General features: G+C 38.3%; 1 protein-coding gene across 1 annotated transcript in view; it reads left to right on the forward strand.

Moving 5' to 3' along the window:
• LOC148128158 (catalase-like) overlaps positions 1-15,899 on the forward strand; it is a 48,657-nt gene extending 32,758 nt beyond the window's left edge. Inside the window, exons 7-13 of the mRNA XM_026707037.2 lie at positions 2,403-2,594; positions 2,711-2,863; positions 3,665-3,803; positions 9,068-9,198; positions 10,723-10,830; positions 14,205-14,291; positions 15,530-15,899. Of these exons, the coding sequence (XP_026562822.1) occupies positions 2,403-2,594; positions 2,711-2,863; positions 3,665-3,803; positions 9,068-9,198; positions 10,723-10,830; positions 14,205-14,291; positions 15,530-15,535 (816 nt within the window). The 3' untranslated portion in view covers positions 15,536-15,899. The remainder of the gene's footprint in view (positions 1-2,402; positions 2,595-2,710; positions 2,864-3,664; positions 3,804-9,067; positions 9,199-10,722; positions 10,831-14,204; positions 14,292-15,529) is intronic.
• The last annotated feature ends 1,300 nt before the right edge of the window (positions 15,900-17,199 follow it).

A 17,199-nucleotide genomic window follows, 5' to 3' on the forward strand; every position in this document is an offset into this window, starting at 1 on the left:
TTGTATTATATTAATTACGTTAAATAATATATCGCAAAGTTGACCAATAAGCTAAATTGACCAATAAACTAATTAACTAATTTGTTTATCTATCTCTTAATTTCCTAAATTCTTTACTATATTCAATAAACTTGTAAGAGCAAAAGCTATCCAATATAATCTCAAATTAAAATTCTAAATTAAATATCTGCATATGTAAAATCTATGCTTATTTCTCAATATTATGAAATCCAGGTAGATACCTTCTCCTATCTCTCTAATTATACACAAATCTTATCTATTGTATATACCGTTCCAAATATGTATAAAGATATATATCTATATATATTATGAGACAATATTATATTATAGTATTATAAAGAATTCATCAATGCACATAGAAAAATTTAGAAATAGATTAATCTGAAAAAGTCAATTGATTATTTAAAGTAATAAACAAGATACATTCAAATATTAATATGTAGTTAATCAATTATAACTATAAATGTAGTAAATATTATAAATATTAAATTATTATTGTTATCAATATCAATGTTACTTGACAAGTTGCTGATAAATCAGCTAGGTCCAGCAGAATACCTCACAATTACATTCATCAAATGTCTCTCCTTCTTCAGTCAATACATAGGTAAAAGATAATAAAATATAGAATAGTTGATCCAAATATCCAAAATTAAAGAAAGGGGAATGTCTTAAATTAATTGTCCATCTCTGAAGCTAGATGATTTCATTTCCTCGCGTTCAGGCAAAAAAAAAAAATTGCTGAGTAACATTTACAGCTTCCTAATATTTCAATGCACTCAGCAGTACACACTCCTCCTTCCATCTTGGGTTTCAAGCAAATAGTTTTTCCAAAATTCTCCACTAAAGTACTCCCACAGCCAGCAACCCCAGTTCCATGTCCAGAGAGACTTAAATCAGTTATTAATATCATCTATAACCACAAGTCTTTAATCTACTTCAAAGGTTCATGTCTTCTCCTGATCTCAAAAGTAGCCAGCCCAATCCTTCCAAGCAAAAAATAATCCAAAAGCACCCCAAACCTTCATGTGTCAAACTTTTTTCTCCAACTGGCAACAATATAGCAAACCTCTCCGATCCAAGCCTCCTTCTCCTCTAAGTCGCAAGTGTTAATCTTCACTTCCTCTTTTCGAGCCCTTTCACTTTCAAACACTTTTGTGTTTTCTCTTCTTCGCCGCTTCTTTCCAGGCTCCAATCAGCTTGTTGCTTCTCAACAAATCTCTTCACCATTCAACAATTGAACACTCTCGCAAGATCTCTGCGCAAATCTCTTCATTAGCTGCCACAGGCTGTCACTCACTCTCTTCCTTTCGCAGGTGACAGTTCGGACTATGGGATGGCCAATGCAAGCCAGCAATCTCTTGCTGGTTAGCCTCTGCAGGGTTTCTCTTCATTGCGATGAGGGGTTGCCCTCCCCTCTTGCTGCAGCCTGAGTCTTCCCACACCTGCATAGTTCTCTACGGGAACAGTGCACCCCAAGGGGTTGCGCCAAACAGCAAAAAGGATTTAGAAGGACCGGAGATGGGCTTCTATGCCTCTGTTCGTCCTCACATCATCACCGGAATCCTTCTGGTTCTTTCTCTTATTACATCTTTTTCCTTTCATTTTTTCCTTCCTTTTCTTATTTTAAGTTTTATCCCCCTCCCCCTTTAAGACTTTCTTCTATAATTCCCTGTTCTGCTGTTTCCTTTTTCTTTGTTTGGCTTTCAAGACATTTCCCTTTTTAATTGTCTTCTCAAGCCTCCAAGTTTTAATTCTCTTTCTTTTTTCCCTTTGTTTTGGTATTTATTGCTCCCTTTGTTCATTGAAGCTGGCTTCTTTTTCTTTGATCAGCTCCTCTCCTTCTGGCACTCCTTGTTGTACTTCTTTCTCCAGAATCGCCATTTCTAATAATTGTAAGGTGATACAGCACAAGTTCTTTCATTTAATATGAAATGCTTCTATTTTCCTTCATAACATTGGAACATTTTACTCCTTCCACCCATAATACTGTTTTCCCTACATATAATTTCACAATATATCCTTGGGCCTAGATTTATTTCTTGTATAGCAATTTTATAAACATTCTCTTACAGCATGTTTACATTTTTAATGCAGATTGCTGTCACTGGGTTGAGGTGTGTATTTTTTAAAAATAACCTTGTAGTCCCTTAATTCGGAGTAGTCTGGGCGACTTGATGTGATGATCTAGTGGATAGATCATCCACTAGATAGTTAACAATAACTATTTCTACATTTAGTAATTATACGTAGCTAAGTTTACTCCTTCCATCCATAGTATTGTACACATAATTTCATAATATATCTTTATAGATTTATAATTACATTTAGTAATTTTTGGTAGCAAATTACTAATTGACATAGCATTTTAATATTTTTAGACTGATCAAGGAATTAAAAACCTTTCTGTCAAAGACGCAGAAAGACTGGCTTCTGAAGATCCGGATTATGGCCTGCGTGATCTTTACAATGCAATTGCTAATGGAAACTTCCCCTCTTGGACTTTCTATATTCAAGTTATGACATTTGAACAAGCTGAGACATTTCCATTTAATCCTTTTGATGTTACAAAGGTGAGTATATCTTTGTGACCTTTTCTCCAGTGTACAGCAAAAAGTAGAAAAGGTACATTTCTATATCTTGGAAGCCGAAGCTGAATATAGCAAAACATCTTGGTCATATTTTCTAGGTTTGGCCTCACAAAGATTATCCTCTCATTCCTGTGGGAAGAATTGTCTTAAACCAAAATCCCAACAATTATTTTGCTGAAGTGGAACAATTGGCCTTTGACCCAAGTAACATGCCTCCAGGAATTGAACCTAGCCCTGATAAAATGTTACAGGTAATCAGAAAATAAATAAATGAAAATATGTATGTATACCTATTCATTTCATTGTGAGACTAGACAACTCAGTCTCTCAATTAGATAACCATTACAATAATGAAAACATGTTAACACCAATCGGTTGGTATTAGAAGTTTTTCCTTTGTCCTATGCTTTTCAATTTTTTGTTGTGTTGGATTTTTTGTTCTTGCCTCTGAATATTAAAACAATTGGAAAAAAGAAGGTTATTTGCACCTTAAAGCAGAGGTCTCCAAACTTGGCAACTTTAAGACTTGTGGATTTCAACTGCCAGAATTCTCCAGCATGGCTGGCTGGAGAATTCTGGGAGTTGAAGTTCACAAGTCTTAAAATTGCCAAGTTTGGGGACCCCTGACTTAAGCACTAGCACAGCTTGACACAAGAAAGTCGTTTGGTTACGAGACCCCCATTCTTGATATAGTTAATGAGATGAAAAATTTTTAAATTTATTATTTAATTACACATTAATTTGAGGACTTCTTAGATTATAATTTATTTAAGAAAGAAAAGAAAGAGACTGAGGGATACTAAAGAAAGCATCAAAGTCATTGTTCTAATTTTGTTGCCACTTTCTGCTATATTAAACAGATGCCTTTGATCTGAATCTACAGGTTTGTTTCTGGGCCATGTTCTTGGGCTCTCTGAAATCAAAACTTTCCCCTCCTGTAGAGTAGGACCAGCAATAGTCTTTCAAAAGCAGTGATGATACAGGCAGTGATGAGAAAAACCTATGGAAAAGCTGTCCGCTTCTTCACTTTCACCCTATGATATTTTTTTTAGGGTCGTCTTTTCTCATATCGAGATACTCACGGACATCGTCTGGGACCCAACTACCTTCAAATTCCTGTAAATTGTCCATATCGAACTAGGGTGGCCAATTACCAGAGAGATGGACTTATGTGCATTTCTGATAACCAGGGTAAATATGAAAATAACATTTGGGAGCTAGGTTATGCCAGTAATTTAGAATAACCTTTGCAAGTGCTTTTTCTTCATTTACATTGACATCTCGGTTTAACTACTTAAACTATTTAAGCTGATAGTTGTTTTCTTCATTTTTATTTTATCTTATTAATTTCTTCCTGATTTTTATTATGTGGATATGTAAAAAAGTTTAGATTGGGATGTAGTGTTATACCTTATTCAATATGTCCAGCAGCCAAACTCCCTGCACTGCACATACATGCATAGCAATAGCAATACCTATAGCACTTAGACTTGTATACTGTCCCATTGTGCTTTACAGCACTCTCTGAGCAGTTTTACAGAGTCAGCATATTATCCCCCACAATCTGGGTCCTCATTTTTCTGGCTTCGGAAGGATGGTAGGCTGAGTCAACCTTGAGCTGATCAGGATCAAACTCCAGACTGTGGGCAGAGTTTGCCTGTAATACTCCATACTAACCACTGCACCACTTATACACAAAGAACATAAGTATTGCCATGGCCCTATCGGAGAGAAGGAATTGGAATTGGGACTGTTTGACAGGGATGGCACATCTCTCTTGGCATATTTGGAAAGGCCAGGGGCTGAGGACAATGTTGTCCCAGCTCCTCAAGCATTGGGGAATGTGGTTGACCAGACGGAGAGCTGCGTGCCTACATGGACACAAGGAGATCGGCTACTGACAGGCAGTGATGCTGATAGGCAGCAGATCTCCTCTGATGAGGAACATCTGCCACCTCCACTCGATCCAAGGGTAAGGAGAATGGAGTGTAGGCAAGTCCAGAGAAGGACTGCAAGGTTACTTGGGAGGCGGTTACCCACCTTACCTCACAAGGAACATCTGGAGTGGAGTAACTGAAGGAGAAGCTGTGGGGAGTTTGCTTTGACTTATACTCCCAGGCTTTGACTTGTGCCTGTTGTGGTTTGCCTTATTTGGACCTAGCCCTTTTTTTGTCTTGGACTTAGTCCTTCTTTTGTAGACTGCTTTTGGCCTTTGCTTTACTGTGCCTTTGGAACTGCTTCTTGCCTTGGACTTTTTCTTTGCCCTGAGGACTGCCATTGTCTTGTGCCTGGACTCTGCCTTGTGAACTGGACTTGGAACCCTGGACCATGTCCTGTGAGCATGCTCCTACTCTGTGGGCTTTATTTATACTATAGGGACTGTTGTTTGGGAGACTGAGGGTGGATGCCTTCAGGGAAGTATGGGGCTGGAGCTTTACTGGTCATTGGAGGGCCGTTTGCTGTAACATTTGTTGAAAGAAATAAAGGAATCTCTAGAGCAGGGGTGTCAAACTCGAGTCATTGAGGGTCGCATCAGGGGGGCCAAGGGTGAGTGTGGCCAGGGTGGGTGTGGCCAGCTTGATGTCACTGATGTTGGGGGTACCTATGGCCCTAGTGGTCTGCCAGTGAAAACAGGCTTCCAAGCTCCATTTTCGGCTGGGATGGCCTCCTGCAGTCCTCTGCCAGTGAAAACAGAGCCCCCACAAACTCTGTTTTCACTGGCTCTGCGGGCTAGACTTCCACTGTTTCTAGGGCAGCCCTGTGGGCCGGATCTAAGCACCCTGCAGGCTGGATCTGGTCCCTGGGCCTTGAGTTTGACACCCCTGCTCTAGAAGCGTGCTTTGCCTTGACCACCAGGATTATTGTATGTATGTATCTATGTATGTATGTATGTATGTATGTATGTATGTATACATACACACACACACACATTTTATGTACACACATAAAATTTTATGTACACACAAATAACAGTTAATGGAAAGCTAGTATGCTGCAAAGAAAACATAGCTCTTTTTTCCCAACACTGCTTTTACACTTTATATAGGCTCTTGAAACATGTATTGTGATCATACTTAAGACAACCATTTTGTCAAATTTATGTTATGCTCTCAAAATTTCAAATGTGTTTATTGTTTCAAGAAGGTTAGGGATTTCTGAAGTATACTAAAATGTAGATCATTTGGTTAATATTATGTGAACTTCTGAATCTGATTTCTGCACTCTGCTAAATGGAGTCCTCTCAGCAGGTGGCAGCAGCTTGCAACTTTTCCTACTGGATTCCCCATTGACTTTCTGGAGAAACCAGCAGAGGATTCCAAAGGGTGATCACATGATTGCAGGGGTTTGGCAACTATTTGTTAGAGTGAACAGGTTGCCAGGCACCCAGATTGACATAACAGGGCAGTGGGGATGGCACAACATTTTACAGTGGCTGAAAGTCTTTGTGGGCGATAAAACATCAGTTCTGAATCTGTTGTAATTTTGGACAGATGTTCAACAGCCAGTGATAAGTTGGTTGACTACCTATCAAAGCAGTAACTTTTTTTAAAAAAAGAAAGTTCTGAGATGTCAAGCTTATCCTAGAGTGTATAAGAATGTGATCTCATGCAAAATTATTCAAAAATTACAAAAGGAAAAGCTTTTGGCAGGTCCAGGGTTGGCAGGTCCAGGGTTGGTACAGCAGTGACCCAAAATAGGTGGATCTCTCTCTCTCTCTCTCTCTCCTTCCCCCCCTCCCTCCCTCCCTCCACATGTGAGCAGACCCACACATATAGACACATGCACTTTTTGGGGGGTTGAGTGGGTGGACACTGAAGTTTACAAAGTTTAGGCTTACACAGCAGTTATTATGTGCTTTTCATCTCAACTGTTATATAACTGAAATGAAGTTGTATATCAAAGGCAGAGAATTTCAGAAGTGGTTTCAGGGCTTAAGCATCCCCACCTCTGATTTAGCACAATATCTGAGCTGTCCATTGATGTTTACCCCACAAATGATTCTAAAACGAACCAAAAGTTAGCATACGGACCTTCCCAAACAGGAAACCCTGGATGACCAGAGAAGTCCAGACTCTGATCAGGGCCCGTGACCTGGCTTTCAGAGCAGGTGACACCTCACAGTACAGCACTGCCAGAGCTGAGATGAGAAGGGGCATCAAACATGCTAAGGAGATGTATAGTAGGAAGGTCGAGGGCCACTTTACTGACAGTGACCCATGGCAGATGTGGAGGGGGATACAGGCCTGACCCACTATAAAGGCCAGGGCCCAACAAACAGCGAGAGCAGTAGCACTCTGGCAGAGGAGCTAAACAGCTTTTTTCCATGCTTTGAGACCACCAAGAACCTGGATATACTGCCTCACGAGGACCACAACGCTACACCTCTTTCTCTTCAGGTGCATGAGATGAAAAAAACACTGAGAGCAGTAAATCCCAGGAAAGCTGCTGGGCCTGATGGCATTCCTGGTGCAGTAGTTAAAGCGTATGCTGACCAGTTGGCAGAAATACTTACAGAGCTGTTCAATCTATCCTTAACACATGCCATCATCCCACAATGCCTGAAGGCTGCAACCATCATCCCCATTCCCCAAAAAACAAATATGAACACTCTCAATGACTACAGGTCCATAGCGTTAACAAGCTCCATTATGAAGGTTTTTGAGCGACTAGTTTCACAGCACATCAGAGGCTGCCTCCCAACCCTCCTTTGAACAACATCAGTTTGCTTATAGAGCAAACTGATCTACAGAGGATGCTGTGGCCATCACACTTCATAGAGCGCTGAGTCATCTGGAGAACAAACAGAGCTATGTGAGGATGCTCTTTGTGGACTACAGCTCTGCGTTTAACACTAACATCCGAGATATACTAGTAACCAAACTGTATAATCTGCAGAAACCCCAACTTTTTGACAAACAGACCACAGTCTGTTAGACTTGGCCCCCCACCTTTCTTCCACTATTACACTCAGTACTGGTTCCCCCCAGGGTTGTGTCTTGAGCCCCCTGCTATATGCCTTGTACACCTTTGACTGCTCACCAAGCCATGCAACAAACATCATCATAAAGTTTGTGGATGACACGACCGTGACTGGTCTCATCTCCAGACAGATGAGACGGCATATAGGACAGAAGTAGAGAACCTGTAGATCTGGTGTTCACAGAAAAATCTGTCACTGAATGTCCATAAAACCAAAGAACTGATTATGGACTTCAGGAAACATGGACAGGACCACACCCCACTCAACATCAACGGAGAATGAGTGGAAACTGTCCCTACGATCAGATTCCTTGGCATCCATATTTCAGCTGATATCTCCTGGTCCCCTAATACCAAGGCCATAGTGAAGAAGGCTCAGCAGTGGCTGCACTTCCTGAGGGTTCTCAGGAAGAACAATCTGGATAAGAAGCTGTTGCTGGCTTTCTATAAAGCCTCTGTGGAGAGCACTCTGACATATTGTCTGGGTGTGTGGTATGCAGGCTCCACAGTTGAGGACAGGAAAACTGTACAGAAGGTGATAAACACAGCTCAAAAGATCATTGGTTGCCCTCTGCCCTCCCTGGAAGACTTAGCCAGGTCCCGCTGCCAAAGCAGAATCAAGGCCATCATAGAAGACTCCTCACACCCTGGCAATTATCTTTATGACCTGCTGCCGTCTGGACGGCATTTTAGGTCAATAAAATCCCACACCACTAGACTAACAAATAGTTTCTTTCCCTGGGCCATCCGAACTGCAAATAAACACGAAGTCACTACCTTATTAAGATGTGAAAAGATGTGAAATCTTAATACCCCATTCACTTGTATAATAACAGTACAATCCATCTCATGTATTATACTCAGCTAAGCGTTACAGTCAGTGTTGGATGTATATTTTGTGTATATTCGTAGATATTGTACTCTCTAATTGCAAATGGAGACGTGGGTACTCTATTTTTCTTATCTTCATTTTTAAGTGGTTTGGTTTTATTGTATTGCGAACAGTTGCTGGGGTGCATCCACAGTTTCATTGTACTTGTACAATGACAATAAAGTTCTTCTAATTCTAATTTTAAATTCATTATTTTTATTATTACTGAAGCAACTTAATACACCCACAACCCTATTACAATATTTACAATACAGTCATTACAGTGTGGTTGTGAGTCAATTAACATTAGAAATATATATGTAGGGTCAATTCACCTTCAACCTTTTTTTTCTTACTGCTGTCAAGATAATTACAGGAATAAAGACTCAAAGCCCTAAATAGTTTTTTGCTTGTTTGTTTTGGGAATGGAAGAAGCTAAGAATAGACTTAGCCTGAAGGAATTCAGTTCTCTGAAAAGGGATTGTAGAAATGCTATTCACTTGGAAAAACACATTTTTGGCTGTAAGACATAATGATGTACTTGCAGAACTGATACACTGATACACTGTCCTGCTTCTAATATATTGAAAATTTTTTTCTTTAGGTGGTGCCCCAAACTATTATCCAAATAGTTTTACTGGCCCCGAGGAACAACCTGCTTTGAAGGAGAGCTGTGTATTTATCTCAGGCGATGTACAACGTTTTAATAGTTCAGTTGAGGATAACGCCTCTCAAGTAAATAAACTAGAAATGCCCTGTTACAAGTAGTCCTCAACTTACAACTGTTCATTTAGTTACTTTTGACCGTTTTGCATACTTATAACTGTTGCAGCACCACCACAATAATGTAATCAACATTCGGATGCTTGGCAACCGGTGGGTCGTGTGATCAACTGCAGTGTCCCTGGGTCATGTGATCAACTTTTGTGACCTTTGGACAAGCCAAGTCAATGGGGAAGCCAGATTCCCTTAACAACTGTCTTCCTAACTTAACAACTACAGTGATTCATTTAACAAATATGGTAAGAAAGGTCATAAAATGGGACAAAACTCACTTAACAACTGTCTCACTTAGCAACATAAATTTTGGGCTCAACTGTGGTCGTGAATTGAGGACTACCTGTGTTTTATTTTGGAAATGAACTGTCTTTGTAAGCACACTTTTTCTTCTTCTCTTTCTTTATTAGCAAGGTAAATTTATCTTCAACATTCCCTTTGTACGTCTTCAGGCACCTAATTTAAAACAAAAAATTGAGAGCTCTTGCTTGATATAATTCTATCCTCAAGTAATTAAGTTTTGGTTTCCTGTTTGCTCCTACTTTCTGTTACTCGATTTTCTCCATAAGTGAAGTGAGACATAAAAGTGAGATTTTTCAGTCTCTTGGAGTCAGTCCAGCAAACTATTTTCCTGGTTTGGCTAAAATTGTTATAAGGTGCCAGGCCTCTGTACGACAGATTATTCAAAAATATTCCCCTCACCCTTTCTATAAAAAAATATTTGGAAGCAATCGTTGACTTACAAACGCAATTCGGACTGGATTTACAGTCATAAGTCAAGGCACTTTCATGAGTGGATCTGATTTTACAACATTTTGGTGGCAGTTGTTAAGAAAATCACTGGTCATTAAATGCATCCACACCTGTTAAATGAACCCATTTTTTAAAATGAATGTTTTTTTGCCAGTAACAAATGTCACAAATCACAACCATGAGATGATGTAACCAGCTTTAAAGCAAGATGGTTGCCAAGATCCTAAAATACAGTCGTGTGATCGTAGTGGAAATGCAGTATGATGCTTCCTGATAGCCAAAAATGCTTTACGGGCTCAAAATACCGGTTCTATGCCTGATATAATTTCAAAAGATTAAGTGACCGATTGTACATTGACTACAATTTATTAGAGAATATCAATACAATATCAATACAATCAATTAGAGAATATCAGAGGATGTAAGAGGTTAAGCTGTATGCAGATGTGGTCTTGAGAGCTGCTTTGGCTAAAGAGGCAGTCAGTTGTCAGTGCATTATGTATAGCATATGAGTGTGTGTGTGTGTGTGTGTGTGTGTGGTACAAAGAAGGTAGGACTTTTCACATTGTAAACAGCAGAGAGAATTCCACGATAATTGTAAATAGCCACCAGTTCATTCTCATTTATTTAATAGCTGAGGTTGATACTGTTCATCGGGAATTGTAGAAGATTTCTATTAGGTCTACAGAAGGTCTATGTATAACTATTGCTTTCACTATTTATTGAAAGGTACGGGACTTCTTTGTCAAAGTATTGAGTGAGGAAGAGCGCATGAGGCTTTGTGAGAACATTGCCAACCATCTTAAGAACACTCAGCTTTTCATCCAGAAGAGAGCTGTAAGTAACAATGTAATACATCACAAGGTTGTGCAGAGAATCCAAGTTGAGAGGCTTTAGATTTTGGAGCATGCAGGATACACAGATATTATCTGTTGATAACCCCTTAAATCAACTGTGTCTTTTCTTGGTCCCACACATCTGCTTGTGTACAATTCTGAATAAAAATGCTTTTGGTAGTCTTTGCTTAATGACCATTCATTTAATTATTGTTCAAAGTTGTACGGTGCAGAAAAAAAAAAGATATATGACCTGTCTTCGGACTTATGACATCTCAGCATCCCTTGGAACCACATGACCATGATCTGGGACCTTGGCAGGTGCAGCATCGTGCAGTCACATGATTACCAGTGGTGGGGTTCTACCAGTTTCCCTACTGGTTTGGTGATCGCGCACTTCATGCACACGCATGCGCACCTAATGCGCATGCCGGTTTCCAAACACCAACTGAGGCTCTGCCGTGCTGATCTGCTGAGAGGATAAAGAGCAGAAAAGCACAGGGATGGATGGGAGGGCTGTTTTCCTATTCTTCTCAGCTGATTGTCGGAACTTTTTTTTTACTACTGGTTCGGCTGAACCGGTTGCATTTCTCTACTGGTGATCATCATTTGCAATCTTCTCAGAGGTGTTCTGACAAACAGAGTCAACAGAGAAGCTGGCAGGAGGTCACAAGTCCCGGCTGTGTGATGTCTTGCTTAATGACCATGGATGATTTGCTGAATAACCATGGGAAAAAATTGGGTGCAATCACATGATAACTCAGTTAACATCTGCATTGTTTAATGATGGATTTTCTGGTCCCACTATTGTCATAAGTCAAGGACACTCTCTCTTTCACTCTGTCTCTGTCTCTGTCTCTATCTATTCACGCATACATATGCGTATGTGTGTATGTATAGTATTAGTTAACTATATATAACTATATATAAGTGATAACTAAATCTCTTTCTTCAATTTAGTGTTATGGATTATGGATGTATGCATGCTCTACAGTATCATGTTTCTATAAATATGGATAGCTGCTGAATTTGTTTTCTTTTAACTATACATATTTCTTGTACTCTGTTAGATATTGTGTGTTCCAGAAGAAAAACAATCCAAAACACAGCTAATGAAACTTAAAAAAAAATACTTGGAAAGCATGTTGTTGAAAAATCCATCTTGATTTTTATGAAATCCAGTGTGCTTCTTCCACTCAAGTCTTGTTATGTCATGGGTCAGGCAATCCATGGGTAGCCCAGAGAATGACTTTGATTTGCCAGTTTCTTTTTCTAGAAAAATTTGTGGTAGTGAACCTTATGCTTGATGATTTTACCAAACTGTAAAGATCAGTGGTAGGATTCAAACTGTTTTACTATCAGTTCTGTGGGCGTGGCTTGGTGGGCATCACAGAGGAAGGATACTGCAAAACCCCCATTCCCTCCCCATCCCACTAACCTGCTTTCCAGCTCTGTTCTCCTGTGCAGGGCAACAAAAGAAGACCCAGCCAATCAGCTGGACTCGGGAGGCAGAGAATAGATGGGGGCAGGGCCAGTCAGAGGTGGTATTTGCCGGTTCTCCGAACTACTCAAATTTCCACTACCGGTTCTCCAGAACTGGTCAGAACCTGCTGAATATCCCTCTGGTAAAGATCCTTGATTAGTAAACTGCAGTTAATCAGCCAGTGACCTTTTAAAAGGCGAGCCTTCTTGTCCTGGGGAAGGAGAATACAAAGGTCCACCTGAAAAAGTGCGCTGAAGAATTTACTGATTTTCTGGAAGACAAAATTTAACAGCTTTATTCCCAATTAGATGCCGGTGTGGTTGCTGGTCCTGGTGGGGACACCTGAGGCAGATTCTTACCCTGGGAACAGCTTAACCTGTTGCTCCTGAGGAAGTGCACAGGAACCTAGGGAGTATGAGTGCAATTATCTGTATTTCAGATCCATGTTCCTCCTAGCTTGTGGAAGTGAACAACCAGTTAAATATGAGCCAGCAGTGTGTGGAGGCAGCCAAAAAAGCCACCACAATCTTAAGTTGCATTAACAGAGGGATACAATCAAGATCAAATGAGGTACTAATACCACTCTATAAAGCCTTAGTAAGACCACACCTAGAGAAGTGCATCCAGTTTTGGTCCTCACACTATAAAAAAGATGTTGATACTCCAGAAAAAGTGCAGAGAAGAGCAACCAGGATGATTAGGGGACTGGAGAACGTATATAGAACTGTTACAGGAACTGGGCATGGCTAGTCTAGTGAAGAGAAGGACCAGGGGAGACATGATAGCAGTGTTCCAATATTTGAGGGGCTACCACAGAGGAAGGGGTCAAGCTATTTTCCAAAGCACCCCAAGGCCAGGCAAGGAGTAATGGATGGAAACTCTTTTTAAGAAGTCATCATTAAATTCCACTCTATTGGATAATTTCCGACCTGTCTCCAAGCATCCCTTTTCAGGAAAGGCTGTTGAGCAGCTCTAGAGGTTCCTGGATGAAAGGGATTATATAGATCCTTTCCAATCAGGGTTTGGGCCTGGATATGGAATGGAAATGGCATTGGTCATGTTTTTTGATGATCTCTGGTGGGAGAGGAATAGGCATAATACATCCATCCTTGCTCCATTTGGCCTTTTGGTGGCCTTTGATACTATCCACCACGATATCTTTCTGGATAGCTTCAGTAGTAGTTGCTTTAAAATTGCAATCCTAAATTTCCTTCTTCTTAAGGTGCATTGTTCAGTTCTCTTCTGAATAATCTTTACAATTGTTCTCTTGGAGCCTTTTCAGTATTTTAATTTGAAAACTAATAAAAATATAAATTGTCAATTTCCAGTCCAGATTAACTTTAGTTTTGAATATATTTCATTTGGGTAGAAAAATAAAGAGCTTATGATAAAGCATTTTAAAATTAGATTTAGATATGTTTAGTCTATGCATATTTAGTCATGTAGTATGGCTGTAATATAATTATTATTATTCATTATCCATTAATGATTATTATTCATTATCTTCTTTACTACCTGCTATTATTAGAATGATGATGATGAAGATGATGATGACAGACAATTCTGTTTTTTGGCATTTACACTGAGCATTTCTGCACCAGAGACAATTCCTTGCATGTCTAATCATACTGGTCAAATAATGTATTCTAATTCTAATTCTATTCTATTCTATATAAATAGACAAGTAGTATTTTTCTTGTAAAAATAATTTTCAGCTTTTTCAGCTGAAAAATAATACTTTTGCCATATCAGTAGTTGAAGTAAGTACACTCCTGATGTGTTGAACTTTCAGATCTCTGTGCCATAGCAATTGACTTGTCCTCATCAGTAATTACAAAAGAATAGGAATTACAAAAGAGACAAATGATCTCAACTTCTCTTTGCCGAATTAGGTGAAAAACTTTACTGATGTTCATCCCGATTATGGTGCAGGGATTCAAACCTATCTGGATAAACACAATGCTGAAGGAAAAAGAAAGGTAAGAAAACATTATCAGTTCAGCTTGCTGTAGAAAGTAAGTCAAGATTAAGCAATTTGAAAATAGATTAAGGCAGAGATGTAACAAATGGTCGTGGGTAGATTTAGAGGAGGAATGAGAAGAACTTGAAAAACTCTATGTTCTTCTATATAACTTGCAATATCTGGAATTCAATTTTATCAGGGGATATGAAAATAGTCAATTTCAGTGGAATTAAATAGTATCTAAATATTAGAATCACATGGCTTTTGTCATAATACAGATAGTGAGCAAAAAGTACAAAGGAACAGTTAAAAAAAAGAATCTGTTAGTTGATTATGGCAAACAAATTACAAATTAATGCTATCGGTCTCCTGTAAGGAGAATATCTATAAAATGTTTTATCAGTGGCATCTTCCACCAGCGAGATTAGCCAGAATGTTCCCCAACCTGTCACCCAAATGTGGGAAGTGCAACCCACTGCCAGGGAACATATTTTCACATGTGGTGGACCTGTCCCCAAGTACGAAAGTACTGGCTCTAAATTTGAGCATGGTTAGAGGAATTAACAAAACAAAAAAATCAAATTCATACCAGAAATCTTTCTGTTAGGTATGTTAGAACTGACATGGTTAGATAAGAAACACCAACATCTAATACTACACATTATAACTGCTGCAAGAATCTCTCTAGCTCAAAACTGGAAACTAACTACGATACCCACAGACTTAGCGGTGATTAATAAGATACATCAATGCGCAGAAATGATTAGACTAACTATGTTATTAAAAAACAGGGAAGAAGAATATTTTACAATATGGAATATATGGTATAACTGGTTAAAAAAGAAGTGGAGTAAAAATGCTTTGTAAAAAAGACCAATGAAATCGCAAAGAAGAATGTGATATATGACAAATATGTATATATATGTAAAGTAATGTAGATAGATAAGTATTGCATTTTAATAATATAACAAGTAAAGAATTAGTAAATTAGTTACAGACACACTTATGGCAAATGAACTTAATTGTTACTAAAGGATATGTACACTGCTATGACATTGTTGTAAAATGTGAGAACTTGTTTCTCTTATTTAAATTCTTTGAAACTTTGAATAAATAAATAAAAAGAATCAGTTAGTATTTCATGTATATAAATGTATATAATATAAAGAAATGTATGCATATATAACTATCTTTAGAATTAATTATGTATTTATATTAATACATGCTAATTCTTTTTTTAATTATGGTTTCTAGGACTAAGTTCATACGTAATACACAAACTTCATTCGCTGGAAAGGAGAAGCCTTATCTGTAAACAACATGATTTGTGATTAGCAGTCACATTAGAAACGTTTATCTGAAATCCCTCAATCTGGAAAATGAGCCATGAAAAGCTTTACATGTAATGGAATTGCCAGCTGTGCTATTAACTCTGTTATTCTGTTAACTGCAGTACACAACCAAGTGTTATTCTCACTTTAAAAACAACTTGAATTCACCATATAGATTGTTACCCTGGCAATACTTTTGAAATACATTAGAATAATTTTTGGTTTATTTTTGTGTATTAACATGTTTTATGATTGTAAGCTTGCATTTATTTAGCAAAATAAATTTATTCAGCAAAAGAGCATACACTACTATGATTGATATCTTTTATTGGTAGTGCTGGCTTTCGTATAGCAGTATAACAATCTTTTTCAAATCTCCATGTAGTAAATTAAAAACTATTGTAACATATTTGAAGGAGAATTATGTTTAAATGTGAAACTTACTTGTGCTATAAAAGCTTTATATATAATGGTATTCTTATCTATTAGCAGCAATACAAAAGCATTCCAATTTGAACATCTTTTTTTTTAAAAAAACTATATAGATAATTTAGGCTGAATCTGTGTTGACAATAACTCTGAAATGGCATGGTTGAAATATTAGTGTAACAATTTTGTGTTATTTTTGCATAATATCAAAACATGATTTTTATTCATGTAACAAATCTCCATTTATAAAACCCTAGTAAGACCACAGCTGGAATATGGCAACCAATTTTGGTCACCACATTACAAAAAAGATGTTAAGACTTTGGAAAACGTTCAGAGAAGAGCAACTAAGACAGAGGTCTCTAAACTTGGCAACTTTAAGCTATGCTGGCTGGAGAATTCTGGGAGATGAAGTCCACAAGACTTAAAGTTGCCAAGTTTGAGGACCCTTCAACTAAGATGATCAAAGGCCTGGAGACTAAAACAGATGAAGAATGGCTGCAGGATTTGGGTTTGACTAGTCTAAAGAAAAGAAGAATTAGGGGTGACATGATAGCAGTATCCCAGTACTTGAGAGGCTGCCACAAAGAAGACGGGGTCAAATTATTCTCCAAAGCACTGGAGGGCAGGACAAGAAACAATGGTTGACAACTAATCAAAGAGAGAAGCAACCTGGAATTAAGGAGAAACTTTCTAACAGTGAAAACAATTAACCAGTAGAACTTGTGTCCAGAAATTATGGGCGTTCCATCACTGAAGTTTTTAAAGAAGAGTCTAGAGTCTATTATATGAAATAGTATAGGGTTAGGGTTGAGCAGGGGCTGGACTAGAAGACCTTCAAGGTCCCTTCCAACTCATTCATTCTTCATTTATTCACTGAAAGAATATATATACATACACACACACATACATACTGTATACACACACACATGCACACACACACATCTGTTATTGGTAATGCTGACATGTTATTTTTTTTACTTCATTAATCAAATGTATATAGCTACCCATCTCACCAAAGATGACTTTGGATGTCACATCATAAATGGGTAAAACCACATTATAAAAGCCACAGATGCAAATAAATAAATAAATGCTAAATAATATAAAAACAGACATATAAACCCTAGACAAAGAGGGAGTAACATAAAGCTAGCTATCTCA

This window comes from Pseudonaja textilis, chromosome 1 (genome assembly GCF_049901715.1).
Source record: "Pseudonaja textilis isolate UNSWEBS1 chromosome 1, rPseTex1.2, whole genome shotgun sequence".
NCBI lineage: Eukaryota > Metazoa > Chordata > Lepidosauria > Squamata > Elapidae > Pseudonaja > Pseudonaja textilis.